The sequence below is a fragment of the Plecotus auritus genome (genome assembly GCF_963455305.1).
Source record: "Plecotus auritus genome assembly, chromosome: 8".
NCBI lineage: Eukaryota > Metazoa > Chordata > Mammalia > Chiroptera > Vespertilionidae > Plecotus > Plecotus auritus.
In genome coordinates this window covers 41,939,370-41,966,899 of record NC_137782.1, presented here as the reverse complement: position 1 = coordinate 41,966,899, position 27,530 = coordinate 41,939,370, and the positions used below count along the sequence as shown (strand labels likewise).

The 27,530-nt window shown below is 38.3% G+C and overlaps 1 protein-coding gene across 1 annotated transcript in view; it reads left to right on the top strand.

Annotated features, from left to right (window-relative positions):
• Positions 1–27,530, top strand: part of LOC308257231 (uncharacterized protein) — a gene marked incomplete at its 5' end in the record, with an annotated part of 112,262 nt that overhangs the window by 35,877 nt on the left and 48,855 nt on the right. The window contains one exon of the mRNA XM_080686467.1: positions 23,005–23,129. Within this exon, the coding sequence (XP_080542593.1) occupies positions 23,005–23,128 (124 nt within the window). The 3' untranslated portion in view covers position 23,129. The remainder of the gene's footprint in view (positions 1–23,004; positions 23,130–27,530) is intronic.

Here is a 27,530-nt window from a genome sequence, read left to right as displayed (position 1 = left end):
AAATATATATATTAATCCTCACCTGAGGATGTTTTTATTGATTTTTAGAGAGAGAGGAAGGGTGAGAGAGAGAAATCTTGATGTGAGAGAGAAACATCAATCTGCCTTCCATATGTGTCCCTACCAGGGATCAAACCCACAACCTAGGTATGTGCCCTGACCGGGAATTGAACCTGCAACCTTTTGGTGTATAGGATGACGCTCCAATCAACTGAGCCACCTGGCCAGGGCAACACTTTGTTTCTTATAATAAAGAAGAAGAGAAATAGCCCTAGTTGGTTTGGCTCAGTGGATAGAGCATCAGCCTATGGACAAGGGTCCTGGGTTCAATTCCAGTCAAGGGCACATGCCTGGGTTGCAGGCTCGATCCCCAGTAGGGGATGTGTAGGAGGCAGCTGATCAATGATTCTCATCATTGATTTTTCTATCTTTCCCTCTCCCTTCCTCTCTGAAATCAATAAAAATATATGAAAAAAAAAAGAAGAGAAACAAATTGAAGTGTAGGGCTACAGAGAAGAGGAGAAAGAGTGGAGGTTAATTGTATGCATATATGCATGGCCCATGGACAAAGACAATGGGGTGGTGAGAGCCTGGGGCAGGGCTGGGGCAGGTTTGGAGCGGGTCAATGGGGGGGAGGGGGAAGGGATATATGTAATACTTTCAACAATAAAGAATTATTTAAAAACAACAACATTGATGCTTTTGCAAAACAAAACAAAAACAAAACAAAAAACCATGAGTAGAGGTTAAAAAGATGTGGGCAATTACCAGAGGGAAGGAGTTTTTGGGGAAAGAGATGAGTAAAGGATCTTTTCTGGAAACTTTACTATGTGAACTTGGTGTGGTCTGTCCTTTATATCTCCATGTCTTCTATTCTGGCTATACATTTTTGACTAAATAAAAAGATTGCACTCTAAAATTTCTCAATGACAGAGTGTATACAACAGTATACATTCAAATGCCTTTTTCTTGCTACTTGCCTATCCAAACCCTGCCTAGTTCATGATCCACCTATATCAAACTATATTTTCTAAAAATGGCAGCAAGTGTCTCCCATTCTGCATAATCTTCCAAGGTGACCTTGACACCTTTTCTTCACTGAAGAGGCCAATACAGATGGCAAATAAATGCATGAAAAGATGTTCAACATCACTAGCCATTAGGAAAATACAAATTAAGACCACATGAACTATTTCTAACACACCTATGGTAACAGCTAAAATTTTAAAAATAGTGTCAGTACCAATTGGCAAGTTCTTAAAAAAAAAATCAAACATATAATCCAGCAGTCATACTCCTGGTATTTATGCCAGAGAAATGAAAACTTAGGTTCACACAAAAATCTGTTCATGGCAGCTTCATTTGTAATCACTCCTAACTGTAAATAACAAAATGTCCTATAATAGATGACTAGTTAAGTAAACAGTGGTATATCCATATCAAGGAATACTTCTTAGCAATGAAAAGGAATGGACTATGTATTGATACATACAATTACTTGGGTGGATTTCAAGGATATTATGCTGAGTGAAAAACATTAATCTTAAGAGGCTATGAAGCATAGTAACTTCCATCTTGTATAGAAAACTGCTGTTCAAAATTCTCTGCTATTGTTAGATAATCCCTTGTTCTGTAAACTCTGTCATTATAAACTCTGTCACTTTAAGACAGTCTGTTGTTCTGTAAAATGGCTTTGATTTTTAGTTTAAATAATAGAAAAAGATAAACTTAACTGTCTGACCTTGCAAGCTTGCCATACAATGTGATAGATAATTCCCATATTCTTAGGCCAAGTACAAACTCATTATGTATTCAAGGTTACAACTGTCTGTAACAATAACTCACACAGAGCCCTTTGTAATATCTGCAAACAAAGGGGCTCAAAAAGTATAAATACAAGACACTTCCTCTATGTTGGGGCTCAGAGATTTGGAAAGAGACACCTCCCTCTGGGCCGCACGCAATAAATGACTCCTAATTAATTGGCTCATTAAGGCGTCTTGTATCTCATTCGATGATTTGCGATACAACAGCTACATGCTATATAATTTTATTTATAAAATATTCTGAAAATGACAAAATTGTAGAAATGGAGAACAAACTAGGGTTGTCAGAGTTTAGGGATGATGCAGGGAGGGTGTGACCATAAAGGGGCAGCACAAGAGAGATCTTTGTGCTGATGGTTGTTTCTTAATCGTGGTGGTAGCTTCGTGAATATATGCATGTGATAAAATGGGACAGAAAATGACAATTCAATATCATGGTGTTGAGTAAATATAGTTACTAAGATGTAACTATTGAGAGAAACTGAGTGAAGGGTATGTGAGACCTCTCTGTACTATCTTTGCAGTTTTCTGTGAATCTATAATTATTTCAAAATAAAAAGTTAAAAGAATGAAAGAGACTAAATTTAGATGAGACCTTCATCAGCCTTTGTCTCCACTGCTTCTCTGACACTGCAAGAGGAAGCTGAGGGGCATTGCGGGCACAGCAGAAATATTTTATAATTTCTCTTGTGAATTTTTCATTTGATTTATGTGATGTAATTTCTAAATATTTGTGAATATTAAAAATATTTTTAATTTAATTCCATTGTGTAAGATTTTAAACTTTTGAAAAATTTTCCAGTTTTATTGAGAAATAGTTTATATGCATTACAGTATAAGTTTAAGGTACCCAGCATGACGGCTTAATGTACACATATTGTAAAATAATTACCACACTAGGTTTAGCTAACATCCAGTTTCTCATATAGAAACAATAAAAAGAAAAGAAAGAAGGTAAGAAATAAAGGACAAACATTTTTTCTTGTGATGAGAAGTCTTAGGATTTACTCTCTTAACAATTTTCTTATGTATCCTGCATCAGTGTTAGCTATAGCCATCATATTGTACATTACATATGTACTTACTGATCTTATTACTGGAAGGTTGTCCCTTTTGACTGCCTTCCTCCAATTCTCTCTCTCCCCACCCTTTGCCTCTGGTAACCACAAGTCTGATTTCTTTTTATATGAGTTTTTTTGTTAGGTTCCACATATAGGTCTTTCTCTGATTTATTTCACTTAGCAAAATGCCTTCAAGGTTCATTCATGCTGTTGCAAATGGTAGAATTTCCTTGTTTAATTTTATTTCCAATTACAGTTGACATTCAATATTGTATTCGTTTATATACCAGTCTAACTTTAATAACATTAACCATGAGCCACATCAGCTGGGCTGAAATAATATCTTCTAAGAGCTGAGGTAAATTAATTGTTACTGAAAGGGCGGGGAGAGACCGACTCCATGTTCCCTTTGTTCCATGTCCTCCACCTCTGGAGTCAGGTTCCCGCCCTAGAACCTCTCCAAGAGCCCAACCCACACTTTTGAACTAGCCAATAGAAATGCAAGAGGAAAGTAAGCCGCGCCCTGCCCCCATGTGCAACCTGACCCTGACCAATCAGCAGAGGCCACACTACCTCACCCCTCCTACCTCTCCCAGGCCCCCTATAAATCAGCGCGTTTGGGGCCTGGGGCTCTCTCTCTGCCTCCTGCTGCTGCGTCGGCGAGTGTGGTGGACGGGGAGCTCGAGCTAGCTCGATTAAAGGCTCTTTGCTTTTGCATCGGACTTGGCTCCCTGGTGGTCTTTGGGGATCACGAAATCTGGGCATAACATACAAAACTGACAAAACCGAAAGTGCGGACGACGGCCTCACGCCGATCGGTGGGAGCGACCCACCTCGTCCCAGAGGTTCGAGGGGAATACACGTCCCTCCTGAAGGAGGATCGGGACGTCTCCCGATTCCTCCCGCCCGTGGTCCTCCAGTGTGTCCACCTAGACCACTTCGGGCACTGCCAGAGATCCAGAAATGAGCTCACACAAAAGAGACAAGGAACAGACAGACACCTACCGTGGCCAGTCAGACTCTCCGGATCGGGGGTCCCTTGAGGGTCTTGGGGATCCCGGACGAGCCCCCAAATGTTATGCACAGATTTCGTGATCCCCAAAGACCACCAGGGAGCCAAGTCCGATGCAAAAGCAAAGAGCCTTTAATTGAGCTAGCTCGAGCTCCCCATCCACCACACTCGCCGACGCAGCGGCAGGAGGCAGAGAGAGAGCCCCAGGCCCCAAACGCGCTGATTTATAGGGGGCCTGGGAGAGGTAGGAGGGGTGAGGTAGTGTGGCCTCCGCTGATTGGTCAGGGTCAGGTTGCACATGGGGGCAGGGCGCGGCTTACTTTCCTCTTGCATTTCTATTGGCTAGTTCAAAAGTGTGGGTTGGGCTCTTGGAGAGGTTCTAGGGCGGGAACCTGACTCCAGAGGTGGAGGACATGGAACAAAGGGAACATGGAGTCGGTCTCTCCCCGCCCTTTCATTACTTAAAAGTCAATAACTACCCAAGATATCACTCAAGAGTAAAGCTCACACATCTTTCCAGAAAGAGCACTAAGTGATGTACTTCAGTCAGAAACAGACTGAAGTGCAGATAGAGGAAAGAAGGGTGCAGAAGCTAGGTTATCAAACTTGTGTGGTCACACAGCTAAAGAAGAATGGGTTTAAGAGGAAGGCCCCTCTTGTTCAGAATTGGTATGAGAATAAAAAAGAAATTCTAACAATCTATATTCATTCTTTGAGCTAACTTGTGAGAGAGTTCTTGTGTCTATGAGTTCTAGAATGATATAAGAAAAACTCACTCAGATATTATCCTTTAAGGAGAACATGGAGCACTAAAGGTAAGTTGTGAAAGTTTATAGTACTTGAAACTCCATTTGTGCAGAATGAATTTTTAGTCAATGAGCATGATTACATAAACTTTGAGAAATATTAAATAATTGATGGTGGTATAACCATGTTAAGAAACCTAAGGTGGAGAGAGAAGCCAAATTGAATCAACAAAATGACTTTTAGCAAATAGCAAAACATACATTATCTCTGTATTTGGGGATAAATTCGAGGCAATAAAACACATATGATGTTGTATTTTTAAAAAACATCACCTGATTTGTTTTTTTTAACCAGGCTTACAAGCTACAATGTAATCTTTTAAAATTACAGGCAATTACAAGAAAGTATATTAAACCTCAGTTAATCACAGTTGTTTCAAAAATATGTCCCTTCTCTTAACAAAGCAGTAACCCAGCCAAAACTTGGATAAACTGGCATTTCCCTAGATCACATGTTTCATTCCTAAACACAATGGCCCATGTGTTTCTTTCAGGTGTCCATACTTTCTCTGATAAATAGATCTCTCTTTCCAAAGCTTGAGCATTATCTGCTCTTTGTTTGAAAATAAATGCATTGTTCATGTGTGGACTAGTAGTGCAGGTGTTTTTCCTCTCTTTTCCCAGCCAGGCTGATTCTTAAGCCTTTCATGAAATCAGTTCGGTTTAGTTAAATCTCTGACATCCACTTCTCATTGCCATTTCCCTTTATGGCTATAATATAAGCCCCAATCCAACCAGATCATCTTTCATTCCATTATGTTTACATCAGGATCTCCCAACACTACTTTCTCAGTTCTCAAAGGCCAACTTCAGGGCAAGGCCAAAGTTCTGATGAAGCTTTAGCAACCCAGGCTGCTTTAATTTTCCCTGAACTTCTAAGTGCTGTCTTATAGTACGTGGACTTGCTTCTGTCACTGGAGCATTATCTGAAAGCTTTGCTTGAAATTAAACTCCCTGAGGTGTAACCAAACTGAATAAAGTCATAGAAGCGTGTATTGAAACAACTCTTTTCCGGGGCATGTGAAACACTGACATTCTTAACACAGTGAGGATTGGTATTGAATGTCAGGTAACTGTTTCTATCTTCTGAAGTATAGTGTTTCAATCCCTCATTTTATTTTCAAACAGTCACTTTCATGTTATTCCCTAGAGAATGAGGACGGTATGAACCTCAGATCACTGGCAAGCTATAGCTGAGAAGGGAAAAGGGGGGACAGAATTGCTTCAAGACTTCATCTCTTTAATGCAAAATGCACTTGAGATTACTTACAAAGGTTCTGTTTTCTAGCTATGTAATTTGAAGTTTCAAGCAATTTATTATTTCCATTCATATCTCTAGATTTTTTGCATAATCCCCATTTCCTGTCATTTACTATTACAGAAGTGTACTTCAGCAAAATATAGTGCATATTTTAGGATTTCATTATTCCTATTGCTTTCATGGCTAAGAGTTTTTAAAAATTTCATCTTCTGTTTTAAATGTTAGCAAGTTTATATGAAAATAGTAAATAATCAGTAAAGAAAGAAGCTTCTTTACTTTTTCTAATTGTGGACATTCTTAGCACAGTGTGCTAAATGCTTTGTGGATTAAAAAGAAGAACGTAAGATACTTGCCACATGTATTATTGCTTCTTTGTCCAATTTACCAAGTGTAACTAACCTGAATTTTGAAACAGGTTATTCTGTTCCGGGTGTCTGTAGAGTTTCTGTATAGTGTTGCAGCTTCATTTAAAGAACAAGTACACATTTCTTCAGTTGTTTTAAAAAGCTGACTTTAATCCAGCACCACATGGTTCATTTTATCCTGCAATTTTCATCTCTGATAGCGAGAAACCTGTCTCATCTGCCATCTGTTCACTTAATTGTTCAACCTTAGTGTACATATAAAGCAATTCTATCAACATTTTAAATGCAATTCTATGTCTAAGAATTTATCCTACTGTACATTCACACTGGTATGCAAATATATATGGACAAGAATTGCTTACTGAAGCCCTAGACACATCCCTTTTCCTTTCCATTCCTATTCTTGTAAACCATATTAAATTATCTTTGATTTAAAAAACATTTTTATTGTAGAAATTTTCTTTCTTTTTAAAAAATTTATATTGACTTGAGAGAGAGTGAGAGAGAGAGAGAATGGGAGGAAGGGAGGGAGGGAGGAAGGGAGGAGGAGCAGGCGGAGGAAGAGGTGGAGGAGGAGGAGGAGGAGGAGGAGGAGGAGAAGAGAGAGAGAGAGAGAGAGAGAGAGAGAGAGAGAGAGGGAGAGAGAAAGAGAGAGAGAGAGAGAGAGAGAGAGAGAGAGAGAGAGAGAGAGAGAGAGAGAATTTGTTGCTCCACTTACCAGGGATCAAACCCACAACCTTGGCATATCGGGATGACGCTCTAACCAACTGAGCTACCTGGTAAGGTCTAGAAATTTTTAATTATAACACAGTAGTAGAGGAGAAGTATTCTGATCCCTTGTGTCCATATTGTAACTTAACAATTTTTAGTATTTTGCCTATCTTGTTTCATTTATTTCCCTTATTCTTTTAAACACATTTTAATGCAAAATACCGGATATCAGATAGTTTTACCTATAAATAATTCAGTAAGCATCTCCAACAGATGGCCTGCACTAAAAACAAAATTCCAATGCCATGATCTTACCTTAGAAAATTCATAACAATTCCTATATACGATAACCAATCTATGGTCAAAATTTCCCAATTCTGTGAAAATATCTTTTTATAGTTATTTTGTTTGAATCAGAATCTGTAGCAGACAAAATAATGCCCCTATGCCCCCACCCCCATCAAATGCCCACATTCTAACCCCTAGAACCTATGAGTAAATTACATGGCAACAGGGACTTTGCAGATATGATTTATTTAAGGATCTTGAGGTAGGAACATTATCGCCATTGCCAACAATAAGACTAGTTCTATAATTTGACTTTTCCTACTCGCAGCTTTGGCCTATAGAGAATAGTCAACGCTGAGCTTCTTAATGATTCTGGTGCTCTTCTCACTAGTTCATTCTTTATCACTGGGGAAAACAAGTTCTTTAGGTTCTCACATGGAACATATTTAATAGGTCTGAATGTCTGGTGTTATACAGTATATCCACTCTGCCCTGACTATTTCTCTGAGTCTTTTGATCACTTCTTGCAATATTTTCCAAGGCAGTTTTGGTATTTTCACTTCACATAGTGTAGGCCAGTGGTCGGCAAACTCATTAGTCAACAGAGTGGCAAACCGCATGTGGCTCGCGAGCCGCCGTTTGCCGACCACTGGTATAGGCCATTGAATTTTCTACATTTCAACATGGTTCTGGCCAAGCTGTTAAATCCTGTATCCTGGGAGAGTGCTCCCATTCTGAAAAACTGTCCCTTGTCCAACCTAATGTTCTATTTCTATTGATCCATTATGCTTAGGATCCAATCCTATGCATACGTTTCCAGCTCCTGCCACTACATATTGGCTAGATCCTCCAGTTCCTTCAGCATGTAGTCCCTTTTCTCTTTTAACTGCTCCAGCACTTCTTCTGGGTTCTACTGAGGCTTGACCCTAGTTATTGGTGATGTGAGTCAGAAGGGAAGGGCTTCAATCTTGGGGGGAGGCGGGGCAGGGTGGAGAAGGCATGCTTTATCTCCAAGCAAGGGTGGTGAGTGGAAGGCTAGCATTTAACTGAGAGTGGTAGATCATTCTGTAGGCCCAGGGGGTTCAGGGAGATGGATGATCAGAGATTTTACGATTTTTGAGTAAATCAACTCAGATAACTCCAGACCCAAACAGGGCTCTGACTCTGACATCCTTTCCCACCAGGGCCCTGACTTAGACTTTGCAGAAATGACAATTCATCTTTCTATGGAACTCTGCTACTCGTACTTGAACCCTGAGAATTGTCCTCAGGTTTTTCTGTCCACTGGCTGCAGGAGATAGCCTCTTCATTTGCTACCAAGGAGGATCACTGAGTTTTGAGTTTTGCATTTCTCTCCAAAGTAATAATTATCCCTAGCCTTTGATTGTCTTATTTTTCCAGCCCATCAATGGCACTCATCAACAGTGATTGAATTCTTTTGTGCTTATAATCAATGCTTCCATAAAAGCCTGAGGTATCACAACTGTCAATACATTCCTGTCCACCGGTGTCCTATCCTGGTTTACCAGTTGTAAAACTTTAAACAATTGCACTGCTACAGCATGTTTAGCACTATCAAGTGCTTCACCTACTAGCATGATCTGGTCCTCATCCCATTTTAGGGTCTGCTTTTTTGGACCACTCTGGCACCAGTCAATTAGGTTCCCTGGGAAACAGATTCTGGGCAGAGATTTATGTGTAGAAAGTTATTGGTGAGTGGTTTTGGGATCAAACCTTTGAAGGATGTAGCATTGGGCATTGGAAAGAGTTGAACTGCTATGGAGATGCACCAAAGATCTCAGCTAATACCATGGAGAGCTCTGGGGCTAGATGGGGTCCCAAAGTTGTTTTTTGAACTGTATACCCATGAATAGAACAGTCACTGGATGTGGATTGGGAGGTAGCTCTCCTCAGCAAAAGGCAATTTGTAGAGAGTATCTCAGCTGAGAGCCATCTGCTACCAAACTCATAGGAATAGGATCTCCCTTAGCCTATGTCATAAAGAAGGCATCTGGGTAACCCACCACATAATCCACAGTAGTATTTTTGCAAGTATATTTTGGAATAAATTCCTAAAAGTGGTACTGCTGGAACATGTATATATAATTTTGCTAGATATTGCCAGATTCTTCTTCATAGATGTTATATTATTTTGCATTCCTACCAGCAATGTCTAAGAATGCCTATTTCCCCAAAGCTGCACACATAAATGAAGAATCTTTTTCATTGGGGAGTTTTTCTTTGAGAACAAGACAAGAAACAGGAGATGCCCTTTGTAGCTCAGCAATAGTAAACAGCATCTAAACTATAACAAAAAGTCAGAGACTGTCTTCCCTGACTAACCTACAATTGTTGCTGGAAATAGAAATATCTTAAGTTTGAGGAGAACCTTTCTACAGGGTTGAGACTACGAAATTAGAACTAATTTCTGGTTAGAAATCTATTTCCCGAAGGAGTAAATATTTAACACCTGACATATGAGTGACTCAGATTGTTACTATTCCCATTTTTGGCACCCATTGTACAAATATTAGGAAAGGCTACATGTACCAGTTAATAGTCTTTTCCCAACATAGTGGGAAACAGTCTATGGTTTGTACTGCAGACTTTGTCACTCTCTTTACTCTGACCAGTACTAGTGGGACAAGGCACAGTGTACAATTGGGCCCATTCAAATATTTCCCCCCACTTTATTCATAATACACGGACCTTGCCATGGCAAGTCAAGCAATCTCTCTACCCAAAGCAGCTGTAGGCTAAAAGAATGTCTGGGCTTGCAGAGACAGATATTTTGGAGGCTTACGGTGTGTGGGTAGAGTTGTGAGGCCTCTTGTATTGGTGCTCAGTTACATCATCTAGAATTAAATGCTGAGAGATTTGCCATTCAGTGCTTTCTTTTTTTTTTTTTTTTTATATATATATTTTATTAAATTTTTACAGAGAGGAAGGGAGAGGGATAGAGAGTTAGAAACATCGATGAGAGAGAGACATCGATCAGCTGCCTCCTGCACACCCCCTACTGGGGATGTGCCCGCAACCAAGGTACATGCCCTTGACCGGAATCGAACCCGGGACCCCTCAGTCCGCAGGCCGACGCTCTATCCACTGAGCCAAACCGGTTTCGGCTCAGTGCTTTCTTATACCAAACTTTTCCCTGTGTCTCCCTAGACTGGACTCCACTACAGGACATTTATAACATTCAAACGTGGTATCTATTCTCTCATTGGGAAAACCACTGAACACATGTTTTGAAAAAAATAAGAAGTGAGTGAATGATAGACCATTCCTTCCTCATAAATCACTAAAGTGGACCCTTTTCAAGCACAGAGATTGAGAGAAAATGGGATTAGGGCCTTCCCTAATAGAGGATTTCCTGTTACTTACTAGACTTTAAAAAGTCTTGCTGTAGGTAGCTACCATAGCAGAAATTTCTATCTACTTGATAGACTTTAAAAACTGAACAAAACCACTAATGAAAAATTTCCAAAATGGAAGAGTTTAAAGATAAAATACACTTCACAATTTTCACTCAATTTCTTTCCTCTTTTAAAGGGCCTGAAAAGTTACACATATTGAATTCTATAGGGTAAAGATATCTATCCTAGAACAATGTTGTTGGTGTGCATTTCAATAATTCTGACACATGTAACTCAATGATTTGAACATTCAGTTCTTCAAAAGAAGTATGTCTATAACTGTCTAAGTTATTTATCATAATAAACAACCATGGCTTTTTCTTTCTTTTTCCTTTTTTCTTTTAATACATTTTTATTGATTTCAGAGAGGAAGGGAGAAGAAGAGAGAGATAGAAACATCAATGATGAGAGAGTCATTGATCAGCTGCCTCCTGCACATGCTCCACTGGGGATTGAGCCTGCAATCCGGGCATGTGTCCTGACCGGAAATCAAACCATGACCTCCTGGTTCATAGGTTGACGATCAACCACTGAACCACGCCGGCTGGGCACCATGGCTTTTTCTATAGTGATTTAATTCCATGTGAGATATTGTATTGTGTGAAACATACATGTAGTTTTCAGGATGAAAAATACTAAATTTCATGGAAAGGGTATTTTTAAAAATATATATTTTATTGATTTTTTTTTTACAGAGAGGAAGGGAGAGAGATAGAGAGTTTGAAACATTGATCAGCTGCTTCCTGCACACCCCCTCCTGGGGATGTGCCCGCAACCAAGGTACATGCCCTTGACTGGAATCGAATCTGGGACCCTTGAGTCCGCAGGCCGACGCTCTATCCCCTGAGCCAAACCGGTTAGGGCTGGAGAGGGTATTTACACCATTGTGTACTCCTTCAGTATAGTGGGAGACTCCTGCCTCTGGACAAGATAAAAAACAGAGACTGTATTTACTCTCCTACGAAAACAAAACAACAACAAAATATGTGAAAGGATAGTTTTCAGACAATGGACATCAGGTAGTGAAGCATAGTAATCCCTAAGAGAAAGGAAACCGATGAGGAAAACCCCGAGAAGAGAAGAGGGCCATGTGAAGATGGAGGCAGAGATTGGGGTGATGCACTTACAAGCCAAGAAATGCCAAGGATTGCGGGCAACTTCCAGAAGCTGGGAGAGGGGCACAGGGCCATTTCTTCCCCAGAGTGCCCAGAGAGAACCAATCATGCTAATAATACCTTGATTTTGGATTTTTGGCCTCCTGAACTGTGAGAGAATAAATTTTTGTTGTTTTAAGCACCAATTTTTGGTAATTTGTTCAGGCAGCCCTATGGAACGAATACAGGTATTTAAGAAATAATCAATAGTGCATTAGTGAACTATGGGAAACTTCAAGCCACCTAATATGTACTTGGAATTGCCAAAGGAGGGGGGAAAGGCAGAGAAATAAAAACATTATTTGAAGAAATAACAACTGACAGATATCCAAGAAGCTCAACAAAGTCTAAGCGTAAGACTTGTGAAGAACCCTAGCTGGTTTGGCTCAGTGGATAGAGCGTTGGCCTGTGGACCAAAGCGTCCTGAGTTTGATTCCAGTCAAGGGTACGCACCTTGGTTGCAGGCTCCACCCTGGCTGGGGCTCATGCAGGAGGCAACCAATCTATGTGTTTCACATCGATGTTTCTCGCTGTCTTTCCCTCTCTCTTCCACTTTTTCTAAAAATCAATAGAAAAATATCTTTGGGTGCGGATTAACAACAACAAAAAGACTTATGAATACCAAAATAAAACAGTAATAAAAAGACAATAGTGAAAACAGTGATAAGGGGAAAAGATTAAACCAGTAACAAAGGAAAAATATTGAAAGTTTCAGTAAAAAAATATATACATTATGTCCAGAAAAATAAAGGTATTCTTTTATTGACATAAAAAATGCCAATGACATTTTATATCCTTGTGACAATGACGCAAGACTTCTTGTTGGAATGATAGCAGACTTCTTGTTGGAAACATTGCAAGCCAGAACATAGTGGAGCAGCATTTGCAGTGCTGAAAATAAAAATCTGTCAACTTATAATGCTAGCCCAAGTAAACATAGTTTTCAGAAATAAAGGCAAAATACATTTCAGACACACAAAAGCTGTCTCACCTACATTGCAGGAAATGTTAAAGAGGAAAATGATAACATGGAAATCTGGATCTATGCAAAAGAATGAAAGAACACTAGAAAAGGTAAGTATGTGAGTAAGTACATGACATTTTTTCTTATTTTAAAAATCTCTTTAAAAGGTAACCCACTGTTTAAAGCAAACATTATAACAACATATTGTGAGATTTATAACATATGCAGGAATAAGATGTATGAAAACAATAGCACAAAGACCAAAAAGGGAGAAATGGAGGTATACCATTTTAACAGTCTTCTGCTATATGTAGTCCCCCTTACACCATTGAGTATATATTCCAAGACCCTCAGTGGGTGCCTGAAGCCACGGATAGTACCAAACACTATACATATTTTATGTTTTTTCCTATACATACACCTATGATAAAGTTTAATACATAAATTGGGCACAGTAAGAGATTAACAACAATAACTAATAATAAAACAATATACTGTAATAAATATTATGTGAATCTGGTCTCTCTCTCTCTGATAACCAATCAGATAACTGAGACAGCTATAAAGTGACTAACGGGGGGGTAGCATATAGGGCTTGGATAAGCTGGACAAAGGGAGGATTGATGTACTGAGCAGGACAGAGCAGGAGAGCACAGATTTCACCACACAACTCAGAATGGCTTGCAATTTAAAACTTATGAATTGTTTATTTCTGGAATTCCCATTTAATATATTCAGACTCTGGTTGACAATGGGTAACTGAAACTGGGAAGTGAAACTGCACATAAGGCGGGACTATGTAAATGAAGTCATATATTACTTGATTGGAGGCCATGATAAGTAAATCCCCAAATAACCATGTACACATTCAAACTGGAACAAAGAATTATAACTAATATGACATAATGGAGATAAAATGAATTATACAGATGAATCCAAAAATTAGAAAAGACAGAAAAAGAAGATAAAGGATACAAAGAGCAGGTTGGCCAACTAGAAATAAAACAAGATGGTAAAGTTAAATCCAACTACATTAATAGTCATATGAAATGTAAATGGTCTACAAGAAGCCTACTTTATTTTTATTTTTTTTACATTTTAAAACATCCATTCATATGAAAGAAGTTGATCCTGTCATATTGATAGTAATAGCTCTCAATGCGATCCTTAAGTTTGGACATCGAGATAGCAGCAGACGCGGATTTGACAATGTCACTCACAGTAGAGATGCTGAAGGAGGAACCAGAAGCACAGCTGTCATTCCATTTTACAGTCTCATACTATTTCTCCACATTTTGAAGATTCACTGTTCTCTCTGTGGCCACAATGATCCCTTGCTGTTAGAATTAGCAAGACTCCAAGTGGCATACCCCAAACATGATCAAATTACTTGTTGAAGGTTTTGGGTGGCTGATAGGCTCCTGTCTCCTAGCTTAAAACCAATATAAAGAATAGATGCACAAGTCAGTCTGCCAAAAAAATGAAAATATCTATCAGCAAGAAATGCTATAAAAATAGCTTCTAGCCGAAACCGGTTTGGCTCAGTGGATAGAGCGTTGGCCTGTGGACTGAGGGGTCCCGGGTTCGATTCCGGTCAAGGGCATGTACCTTGGTTGCGGGCACATCCCCAGTAGGGGGCGTGCAGGAGGCAGCTGATCGGTGTTTCTCTCTCATTGATGTTTCTAGCTCTCTATCCCTCTCCCTTCCTCTCTGCAAAATATCAATAAAATATATTTTAAAAAAATAGCTTCTGTGCTTAAAGCTATAGCCAAATTTGATTTCCTGCCAGTTTCCCCCATGTATATTCCTGATTTGTAAGATAAGCAAAAGCAATTGATCTGAGTTCTCCATTCCCTTTCTTCTCCTTTGCTCTACATCACTGAGATGCTGAGTCCCAAAGGCAGCTTTTCCCAAGACCCATGTTAACTGGCATTCAACTCGGAAGACGGAGAGGGAGAAATACTCTGTCTTCCCCTTCCAGCGCACGCCCCCCTTCGTCCCCTCCCCTCGCCGATCTCCTGCAGGTGGCTCCTATTAGCTGAGACCTGCCTGACCTAGTGGAAGAAGCCTACTTTAGATATAAAGACACAAATAACTTGAAAATGAAAATGGAAAAAGATATAACATGCTAACACTAATCAAAAGTAAGATATAGTGGCTGTAATAGTATCAAACAAAGTAGATCTCAGAGCAAAGACTATTATCAGGAATAAAGAGGCTCATTTCGTAATGATAAAGGGTCAATTATCAAGGGGACACAGCAATCCTAAATGTTTATGTGCCTAATAACAAACTTCAGAACTCATGAAGCAAAAACTGATAGAACTGAAGGGTAAAATAGACAAGTCCACAGTTTAAGTCAGAGATTTCAACACTCTCTCCATATTGAGAAAACAAGTAGAAACAAATAAAGACATAGAAAACTTATTCTTAAAATTTTAGCAAATTAAAAGTATAATAAGTAATGACCAATTATCCCAGGAGTGCAAACTTGGTTTAAAATGTGAAGATTAGTAGATTTTATTTTCCTTTCTAACTCATATATAGCACACACCAATATTCCTAGTTATTTCTCCTGGGATTGCTGTTATCTTCTAAAAATATGAGTAAATCTAAAAACTGTATTTGTCAGGGTGGAATATAAGTCATTTTTAAAGACATTCTGACTTCAGTCAAGCAAATATTTTGTCTTTGCATGTTTTTATTTGTTTTCTTTTAAACAATGCACAGCAGGATTCAACTGTACTTATACATATTACAATTTTAAAATTTTCTACTGTAATAGTTTTCTGTTGTTTTGTAAAAATTACCTCCAAATTATTGGTTTAAAATAGCACACATATATTATCTCACAGTTTCTGTGGTCAGGAGTCTGGGCATGGCTTAGGTGAGTTCTCTGCTTAGGGTCTTACTAAGCTGTAATCAAGGTGTTGGCTGGGCTGCATTTTTTTTTCTTTCTTTCTTTCTTCTTCTTCTTTTTTGTAATGGGATTGTTTTCTTAGTTTGCCATTCTGAGAGTTCATCATTTGTGTATAAATAGGCAACTGAGCCCTGGCCAGTGTTCTCAATGGTTAGAGCATCGGCCTGCACACGAAGGTCGAGGGTTTGATTCCTGGTCAAGGGCACATACCTTCCCCGGCCCCTGTCAGTCACGTGCAGGAGCCAACCATTCAATGTGCTCGCTCACATTGATGTTCCTCTCTCTGTCTCTCCCTCTCACTTCCACTCTTTCTAAAAATCAATGGAAAAATATCCTTGGGTGAGGATTAACCAAAAAAACAACAACAAAATGTGAGCAATTGGAAGAGGACCATGTTGAGTCAATTCACAGTCTGCCTGCACATAGGCTTAAAGAAGTTCAGGCAGCAACAGACTCTTAAAAAAAAATGGAAGTGGTAATAAAATAAAAATAATTATAAATAAAGTAAATAGAGACATGTAGTAATTTGGACTGAACAGTTACTTGGTTGGGTTCAGTTTTGTTTAGAGATCATTAAACAACCTATAGGTTTGATTAGCAATGTAAGTTAATTTATTGAGTATTCAGATTCTTATTATGCTCTATTTCATACATAAATCTCATCTTTTGAATTTGGCTATTAGTTCTCAAAGTCAGATACCATTTTCTACTTTTCTGGTATTCACAGTATCTTTTAGTATATTAATAAGAGCATATCTGGAGGGAATGCAGACTGGTGCAGCCACTGTGGAAAACAGTATGGAGTTTCCTCAAAAAATTAAAAATGGAACTTCCATTTGACCCAGTAATCCCACTTCTAGGACTGCATCCCAAGAAAACGGAAACACCAATGAGAAAGGGTATATACACTCCTATGTTCATAGCAGCACAATTTACAATAGCTAAAATTTTGGAAACAGCCTAAGTACTCATTAGCAGATGAGTGGATTAGAAAACTGTGGTACATCTACACAATGGAATACTACACTGCTGTAAAAAAGAAGGAATTCTTACCATTTGCAACAGCATGGATGGAACTGGAGAGCATTATGCTAAGCGAAATAAGCCAGTCAGAGAAAGATAAATATCACATGATCTCACTCATTTGTGGAATATAATGAACAACATAAACTGATAAACAAAAATAGAACCAGAGACATAGAAGCATCGAACAGGATGTCCAACCTATGAGGGAAGGCGGGGGGTGAGGGGGTAAGAGATCAACGAAAGGACTCGTATGCATGCATATGAGCATAACCAATGGACACAGACAGTAGCGGGGTGAGGGCATGTGCTGGGGGGTGAGAGCGGCCGGGGAGAGGTCAATGGGGGAAAAAGGAGATTCATGTAATACTTTGAACAATAAAGAATTTAAATTAAAAAAAAGCATGTAGAAATTCAGTAAATTTTATTTGAATGTTTACAAACACAATGAATTATTTTGCACATTTAAAAACAAAAGTGCTGGAAAAAACCCCACCAAAGTGCTTTGGCTTTATCTATTGGTCAAAAAAACATTAATTGATTGGGTTCAGCTCAATTGGAGTTTAGAAAAATGTGATTTACTTGAATTATGATAAATTTAAAAAAACTTTTACTGGAAAAATTCAAACAGAATAGTATAAGGGTTTATATTTTTTAAAAATTTTAAGTTTTAGAAAATTTACTTATTTTATGAGTTAGCAAAAGTTCAAAATTACTGCTATAAAATGTCACTCTCATTTATTTACATTATTCCCCTCTCCTTTTTATTGAATGTATTGGGGTGACACTGGTTAACAAAATTATACAGTTTTCAGGTTATGTACATTCTTGTCTTTTTTTTGAAAGAAAGAAAATTGTTGTGTTACTAGAAATTGCACTTGAGTCATGGCTCATCCCATCTATGTTCAAACCTATAGTGAACAGTGATATTAATTTACCTCAAAAAAAGATTTTGTTATGAAGAACTTCAAACATGCAAAAGTGAAGATAAATAGTATAACGAGTCCTCATGTATACCCATCATAGAACTTAAGGTATTTTCAACACGTGACAATCTTGTTTAGCCATACCCTCACAAACTTCTCTGTCATGTCAAAACCAATCTTAGACATTATTTCATTTACAAATACTACAGTATGCATCTCTAAAATACACTTATCATTGTTATGCTGAAAAGTTAATAGGAATTTCTTAATATCATCAAATATTCAATTGGTGTTCAATTTCTTCAGTTAGTTCATTTTAAAAAAAACAATTACTTTCAGTCAGATTTTAAATGAGGTCCACACGTTTGTATTTAGCTGGTATATCACCTAAATTATTTATATTTGTTAGGTTTTAGTTTAGATCCTTTAGTAGAATTCTTATCTTGAAGGTGGTTAGAGATCTTGGAAAGTTACCCAATCCATTCCTTCACTTTCACATCTTGGACAGAGAAGTGCTGTCTGATTTTGATGAAATCAGCTCTCTTGAAGTGTCTCCACATAGAGATATCTGAGACTGTGGAGTTACTTTGCTGAAGGGAGCTATCTAAAAGAATTGAATGTGCATAATAGATTGAACTGCTGGAATGACCTCTTACTTCCTTCAACTAGGATTCACTTCTGCTACTAACCTGACAAGAGGTTTTCTTTGTTAGATACAAGAGGTTATTATGAAAGTACAAAGAATTTGTCCAGTGATGATGTGCCTCTTTGGTGGATCTCTGAAATTCTTACCTTACACAGAAATTCAATTAAACAGTGTTTATGTGCTACTTTATATTATCAAAGAGTAATTGATGTTTTCCTTAGAATCCTGGCCAAATTCCAATTCTGATAAATACATTCTACTTCCCAAAATTTCCCCTGCAATTTCAAATGGATTTTATATCCTTAATTACTTGTCCCAACCTGTTACTTGGTGTTGAAGTTCACCAATGAAGCAGCTGTTGCTTTTGGCCTCAGAAGCTTGTGCTTTTGGGATTCGAAGGCGGGATCTGGTAAACTTGGTAAATAAGTATGTATGCATGTATGAATGATTCTGAGGGTTGCAGAACTTAAACTTATTCCCTAGAATGAAAAAAATGGAAACAGAAGGGGGAGGGAGAGAGAGAGAGAGAGAGAGAGAGAGAGAGAGAGAGAGAGAGAGAGAGAGAGAGAGAGAGATACAGCCATTCCAGAACTATGGGACCTTTCATTTGCTCAGTAAACTTTTATTAAGAGGTTTATAGACATTGTTCTAGGTATTGTGGGGCATACAAAGATGAAGTGAATAATAGTTATTGCCCAAAAGAACTATACAGTTCAGTGGAGTGGATGTTTTCATCATATTAGGCAATGCTATTTACCCTTTTTAGCTCTGGCCAGTGTGGCTCAGTTGGTTGGAGTGTCACCCTGTACACCAAAAGGTTGGAGGTTCAATTCCCGGTAAGGGCTTATACCCAGGTTGTGGCTTCGATCTCTGGTCAGGGTGTGTACTGGAGGCAACCAGCCTATGTTTCTCTTTCTCCCTCTCCCTTCCTCTCTCTCTAAAATCAATAAAAATATAACCTCAGGTGAGGATTAAAAAAAAAGAGTCTTTCTTTAGTGAATACTATTTTGAGCAAGTTCCATACCTCTTTAAGGGTTTCTCATCTGTAAGATGGAGATAAATATGTACCTGAAAGTATTTTGTAAAATTTTTATGATGTAAAGTACTGAAGCTATTGCCTGGCATTTAGTAAGTGTCTAGTGAACATTAGTTATTGTGAATTTTCAAATGTGCCATTTGGGTCAGCTGTTGGGAAATGTTAATGTCACTGAAGACTGTATTGCAGGGGTCCTCAAACTTTTTAAACAGGGGGCCGGTTCACTGTCCCTCAGACTGTTGGAGGGCCGGACTATAGTTAAAAGAAACAACTATGAACAATTCCTATGCGCACTGTGGGCCCGGGACGAGTCGGCTGCTAAGCAGGACAGGCAGGGGCACCTGGCGGGCCGGATAAATGTCCTTGGAGGGCTGCATGTGGCCCACGGGCCATAGTTTGAGGACACCTGCTGTATTGGGTTGTTCATATAAATTTAGATGTCTCAACTCTCCAGGTTACAGAATCATGGATGAACAGCTCACTCATTCCTAAACATCAAGATTATTGGAGAATTCCACACCCAAAGTGTCTAACAAGCCCTAAATCTTTCATTTACTAGTTGTCTGGAAAAGATCATAAAAGGAGGAGAAGGAATTAGTATCCTCCTTTCTTACCCCATTATCTAACTTAAATCCTGAGTGGTGTTAGGGACTAGGATTTGGGAATTCAGACCTTTAAAGCTGTTACCACAAGGGAAAATAAAAACTTTACTGTTTAACATTGGCACATATTCCAAAGTCCCTCCCTATTTAACTAGCTTTAAGCTTTCATATAAGACACTTAAGGGAAAAAGTATTGCCACAAGGCTAATGATGACAACAGCTGCCAGTGCACTTTCCATCAAAAACAAGTGAAGACTTGAAACAAACCTGAGCTCCAGTTTGTTTTAGAAGTCTCATTGTGACATGCCTGTGCCGGCAGAGGCTCAGAAAGCATTCCTTAACACTAGGACTCTAAGATGTGTTGGATGCCAGAAGCCCAGTGGTAATGAGAGAGCAGTGTGAAGCTTCATTCAGAGGGTGTTCTTTCATTGTGGGCGTACTGCTCTGAAAGTGTGGTGCAGGGAAGCCACAAGAAAGAGTGGGCCAATTCCTTTCCTTCATCAAGGGTTGTAGTCCAGCTACCTTATTTATACCTTTATCCTCCAGACACTTATTGAATGCCCACTGTATTCAAAGGCACTATGTTGATGATTCAAACAAGTAAAATCATGTAATTAGGACCAGAAGTAAATGATAAACTTCATCTTCTAGTCCTTGTGTATTTTGGAGAAACCCATTGGAATATTTTAAATAGACTAAAAATACATAATGTAACTACAGAGTAATGAACTTGAATCTTTCAAATTAAGAATTTACAATGTGCAGCACACAATTCTAGGTACTGAGCAAATCCTAAAGATAAGATGGTTGGACTCTAATAACTAGGTTGGTGTGAGAGCAGCTTCAACAGCTTCACAAGGAGAAATCTGTGTATTTTTTCTGGGAAACACTCTGGTTATAAACAGATGGTCCCTTTACTGGGTCTTAGCTTTCTACCTGTGTATCAGGTAGATAGCTCATTTTAAAGCCTTAAATTGGTAAGTTGCGATCTCAACTTTCATAGTTATTTGTGGATTTTCCATATACATTTTTTAAAAATATATTTTATTGATATTTTACAGAGAGGAAGGGAGAGGGACAGAGAGCCAGAAACATCGATGAGATAGAAACATCGATCAGCTGCCTCCTGCACACCCCCCACTGGGGATGTGCCCGCAACCAAGGTACATGCCCTTGACCGGAATCGAACCCGGGACCCTTCAGTCCGCAGGCCGATGCTCTATCCACTGAGCCAAACCGGTTTCGGCTTCCATATACATTTTTGCTGTGACCACTTTCCTACTTTAATTTGAGTGACTGGTGGAAGCCCAGCATTTTAAAATTTCAGTTCTGTAAGTGTCTATTGGAATAAACTGTGTATATTTGGGGTCTCTATTTCAAACTAAATTTGCCTTTCACATGCAGAGTGAGAGGGAGTCGTGAGAAAAGTTTATACAAATTCTTTTAAAAATCTGTGCTATCCATTAAGGTTGTGTTAGGTAAGGAATACTTAACATCATAAAAATGTACTGTATTTCTATCTTTACTAAACTATTACCATCAGGTTAATAGGCTAAGACAGAATCATAAATGTTGTTCTTTATTTTGTGAAAAACTGGTTATATTAATTTGTAAACACTCTTCTTTCCAACCATAATCCTCATGGCAGTAGGTAAATTTTATTTAACCTTTCCTCCTCACTTCTAGCCAACTGCATTGTGCCTTGAGATATATGAAATCTATTCCTAGCAGCTCTTTCTGCATGGTCTGTTTTTACATGTCTTCTTTAATGTCCAGGTTTATAATCCATGTTTCTTCCTGTCTTTGGCAGTTCCATTTGCCAGATATTATATCCTACTTAGCCTTAGAGCATATATCAACAGAGATGTGATTTCTGCTCTCTATTTGGGTGCACAAGATATATATTTTTTGGGAGAAGTAGTGCCTGTCTATATGTACTTCTTCCATGAAATTTTTATTTTGTAAAAAACCATGGAGGTCTTCAGATTTAATAAGTGTAAGTAGCATTGAAAAGCTAGACAAACAAAGAGAAAAATTCTTTAGAAAATAATTTGTTGTGTGGAATGATTCAAAATATTAGATGGTGGCACAAGCTTAAAAAATAGTTTTCTATTTGTGTCACTGACGATTCAGTTGGTTAATTTTTGGTGTATTGGGACTATTTTTGTGTTGTTGTTAGTTGCTTTAAATGACATAAACAAATGGTCCAGCCATGTAAGGATTCAAATTGTTGTCAAGCAATGTGATATTCTATTATTTTTTTAATCCTAAATACTAATTTTGTTTTAATAGAATTGAATGTATTGTAGTCTTTCAGCCTAGTAAAATAGAAAACAGCAGAAGAAAGTAGAGACAACATTGACCAAATGTTTTTGGAAATTATAAATGAGAATGCTTCTGATTTCTGAAAATAAAACTACCTCTGGTAGGTCAATGGATAACAAACCTCACATCTAGTTGAACTGGGTTACATATAGTTAGACAAATGAAGAAACCAAATAATAGCTTAATGGAAGCAATCAACAATTTTAATTTTTTGAAAGTGCAGGCATAATTTTTACGAATGTCTATTAAGTTTCTGGTTCCAAATAAGATGGAGCAAGAACATTTCGTCTTGTCCCTCCTCCCCCCCCCCCCCCAGAATAGTTATAAAACCTGGACAGAACACATGGAACAGATACTTGAGGACTCTGAAAAATAAATAGTAGCAAGCAGATGGCACAAGAAAATAATTCAAAACACCACCAAATAGGGTGAGATTACCATTTTTTGTCCTCTGGTAACTTCCAGTTTGAACTTAAGGTAGCCCCAAATCAAGAAGCAGGCATAGGCATGACGTAGACTGATCCAGGAGAAAACCTCTAGTTCTGGCTTGAGGAACAGGAGAGGGATCAGCTAACGCTCAGAGAAAGGTGGGGGAAGGGGAGTCCTGTTCCTTCTTTTCCTCTTTTGACTCTCTTTTCTGTTCTCTTGTGCACCATCCTTAGGCAATCATGCTGTGGTAGTGGCAGTGGCAGCAAGAAGAGCAGCAACAGCTGGGGACCCCAGCACCTAAAACAGGGAAGAGAACATTTCTCTATGATTGAAGCAGCTGTGGTCCCAAAAGGCTGAGGTGAGTCCCTGTTGTTGTTCTTTCTCTCTCTCTGTTGTCCTGTTGCTTGGCCTCAAGGAGGGGCCAATCTCAGGAAGTGTGGAGAGAAGTCCAGCTTCTTTTTCAGAAAATTGAAAAAGGGGCCCCAGGACACCAGGAATACCAGAAAGATCATAGAGAAAGTGGGAGTCTGGGAAGAAAAGCCATATAGTTGTCTATGAACTCCTGGGTTCATCCGTAGCAGTGCATGCATGGATCTGATCCTAAACAGCATACCAAAGACTGAGAACTGAACTAAGGGATAGACCACAGCTCAAGTTCTAGACTGGTCATTGTGTGGCACACACATAGAACTGAACTGAATACCAGGAAAAACTCAACTTGCATAAGAATTGACATATGTTACTGTGTCACAGCTGCTGGAATTAGCTGACAAAATATGCTGAAAGAAGTAAGAGCATATACTTCTTTAAAAATATATATTTTATTGTGGTAAGAACACTTCACATGAGATCTACCCTCTTAAGAAATTTTAAAAATGCACAATACCTATTGTTGACAATAGTGACAATGTTGTACAGCAGATCTCTAGAGCTTATTTATCTTGCTTAACTGACGCTTTATTCCTGTTGGTTAATAATTCCCCGTTTCCTCCTGTGCCCAGCCCCTGGATACTGCCATTTCATTCCTTTTTAAAATATATATATATTTTTTATTGATTTCAGAGAGGAAGGGAGAGAGAGAGAAACATCAATGATGAGAAAGAATCATTGATTGGCTGCCTCCTGCACGCCCTCTACTGGGGATCGAGCTCACAATCTGGGCATGTGCCCTTGACTGGAATAGAACCAGGGACCCTCCTGTCCCCAGGCTGACACTTTATCCACTGAGCCAAACCAGCTAGGGCACTGCAATTCCATCCTTAGACTCTATGAATTTGGTGGTGAATTTATGTGAATCCATAGAAATGGAATCATGCAGTATTTTTTTTTTTCCCTGTGGTTGGCTTGCTGAGCTTAGCATAATGTCTTCAGAGTTCATCCATGTCACATATTGCAGAATTTCCTATATTTAATGATTGAATAGTATTTCATTGTATGTATACGCCACATTTTTTTTTATCCATTAATGTGTCAATGGACATTTAAACTATTTCATAATTTAGCTATTGTGAAAAGTGGGAGATCCTGATTTCATTTTGGTGAGAGGAATTAAAACTCAGAAATGAAATTTCTGGATCATACGGTAGTTCTATTTTTAATTTCTTGAGGAAACTCCATACTGTTTTCCACAGTGGCTATACCATTTTGCATTTCTATCAACAGTGTATAAGCATTTCATTTTCTCCACATCTTTGCCAATGCTTATTGTCTTATGTTTTTTTGATAATAGGCACCCTGACATGTTTGAGGTGATATCTCATTGTGGTTTTGATTTGCATTTCCCTGATGATTAGTGATGTTGAACATTTTTTCAAATAATTGTTGGCTATTTGCATATCTTCTTTGGAGAAATGTCTATTCAAGTCCTTAGCTTATTTTTATAATTGAATTCATTGGGGTGACTTGGTTAATTATATAGGTTTCAGCTATGTAATTCTACAATATATCATCTGTAAATTGTATTGCGTGTTTATCACCCCAAGTCAAGTCTCCTTCCAAGAGTTGGAGGAGTTGGACAAGGATATGGGATTTAGTATTTTTGACTAATCACCAAAAAAGCAACTAATAAAGGCTTACTTCTCTTAAAAAAAAAAAAAAAGAATGAAGGCAGGAAAAAAAAAGAATGAAGGCAAAGCAATATAGATGGCAAATATCTAGGTAAAAATAATAGACAATTCTTATCCTTTCAGTTCTTCAAAATATATTTGATAATTAAAGCAAAAACAATAACATTTTCTGATAAAGTTTTCAATGAAAATCTGCCATGTACCATTTGTCCCTCTTCTACCAAGTAAATATATTTTTTATTTTCAAAGAGTTACTCTTTCACCTTTCTGTATGTTCCTAGTGGGGCTGCCAATCACAGTACATCCTTCTTCCTAGGCACGCGAGTGGGCCAGTGGTCTATGCTAGGCCAACTAGATTCTCTCTGACTCTAGAGTAGAGATTCTGCAGGGTAGATAATCAATTATACCAAGTTACTCAGTGGTAGAACCCAGGGAGAAATTCATAAGTTCCCATTGCTGACAACCTAAGTCTTCTCAGCTCCCTGCTCTTTCTGAGGAACAATTGTTCACCTCTTTCTTCTGTTCAATTCAGTGAACTCACCTGTCTCCTCCTAATATCATGTCCTTTACTTGTTAATCAAAATCAGTTTCTGTACATATAACCAAAGACACTTAACTAATGTACGGCCATCCCCCTCTACCTACCCCCTGCCGGAGTGGGGAGTGCAGAAGAGCTTGCATTTTTAAAGAGATATTTAAGAGGTGTGAAAAGTATTCATTCAAATAAATAAGATTCTCATCGTGAAATGAAATAAAAGTAGACAGAAAATTGGACTGAGGGTTAATATACGTAGATATAATACACAAGACAAATACAATGTCATGTAAGGAGGGTAAAGGGATCTGTATTATGGAAAAGCTGCTATGACAATTCAATGGATAAAGGATCATCTTTTCAACAAATAGTGTTGGAACAATTGATAATAGACATGCAAAAATAATTAACCTTCACCTAAACCTCATATCGTACACAAAAATTAAATCAAAATGGATCATAACTCTAAATATAAAATGTAAAACCATAAAACTTTTAGATGAAAATATAGGAAAAAATATTCATGACCTGAGGTTAGGCAAAGAGTTCTGAGATATAACACTGAAAGTGTAATCTATAAAAGAAACAACTGATAACTTGGACTTCATCAAAATTTAAAACTTTTGCTTTGCAAAAGACATTGTTAAAAGAATGAAAAGACAAGATCTTGATATTATTCAAAATTTGCTGATTCACTTATATAGGTGCCCATTTTTTTCTTCCTTTTTATTCACTGTGTTAGAATTTAATCCTGCAACCTCAGGCCGTGTCTTTATTCATCTCTTGGGCAACCATCTCTAATTTTCTTCTCAGCAGTATAAAGGTAGAACCCCAAGGGCTCTCTTTCACTCAGGCCGTGGACCATGAGAAGCAAGTTCCTTTGATTCACAGTTCCTAAAAGTGCAGCTAATTTACTTGTTTCATTTCACTACCTCAGTCCTCCATTCGATATAGTTAGCTAATAATTAAATGAGATTGCTACCAACCAGTTACCTAATATTTAGAAATCAAGAATAAAATTTTAGCATGGCCAGTGTGGCTCAGTGGTTGAGCGTCGACCCATAAACCAGGAGATCATGGTTTGATTCCTGATTAGGGCACATGCCCGGGTTGTGGGTTCGATTCCAGTTGGGCATGCAGGAGGCAGCCAATCAATGATTCTCTCTCATCATTGATGTTTCTATCTCTCTCTCCCTCTACTTTCCTCTCTAAAAATCAATAAAAATATATTAATAAAATAAAAATAAAGAACTGACCAACCTTGTAGCTGTAGAAAAAACAAATTTTTATTTTCATCATGTATATAATGCATCTGTGGAGTATCTGTAGCAAATGCTGACTCTCAGATTTGCTGTACCCTCACTTACTTGTGGCCTGCCCCTTATAGGCATGTTCCAAATAAGGAAAATAAATCTTAAAAATTAATCTAATCAAAAACATAGGGAAATGGCACTATTGTTGTTAAGAATTATTTACCTGAAAGATTAAATTCTGAATTTTTGTTTCTCTACTGTTAGATTATTCTTGCAAACAGTTTCCTCTGTACATAAAATATTAAAAGGTAATTTAATGAGTTAATGTAATACCCAAGCAGGAAGACTTTTTTTTTTAAATAAATCTTTATTGTTCAGATTATTACAGGTGTTCCTCTTTTTTTCCCCCATAGCTTCCCTCCACCTGATTCCCCACCCCACCCCATGCCTTTACCCCACGCCACTGTCTTCATCCATAGGTGTAAGCTTTTTGTCCAATCTCTTCCCGCACCCCTCATACCTCCTCCCCCCTGAGAATTGTCAGTCCACTTCCATTCTATGTCCCTGATTCTATTATATTCACCAGTCCATTCTGTTCTTCAGATTTTTATTCACTTGATTTTTAATTTTTTTTAAAATATATTTTATTGATTTTTTACAGAGAGGAAGGAAGAGGGATAGATAGTCAGAAACATCGATGAGAGAGAAACATCGATCAGTTGCCTCTTGCACACCTCCTACTGGGGATGTGCCCGCAACCAAGTTACATGCCCTTGACCGGAATTGAACCTGGGACCTTTCAGTCCGCAGGCTGACGCTCTATCCACTGAGCCAAACCGGTTTTGGCTTCACTTGATTTTTAGATTCACTTGTTGGTAGGTATGTATTTGATGTCACTTTGTTGT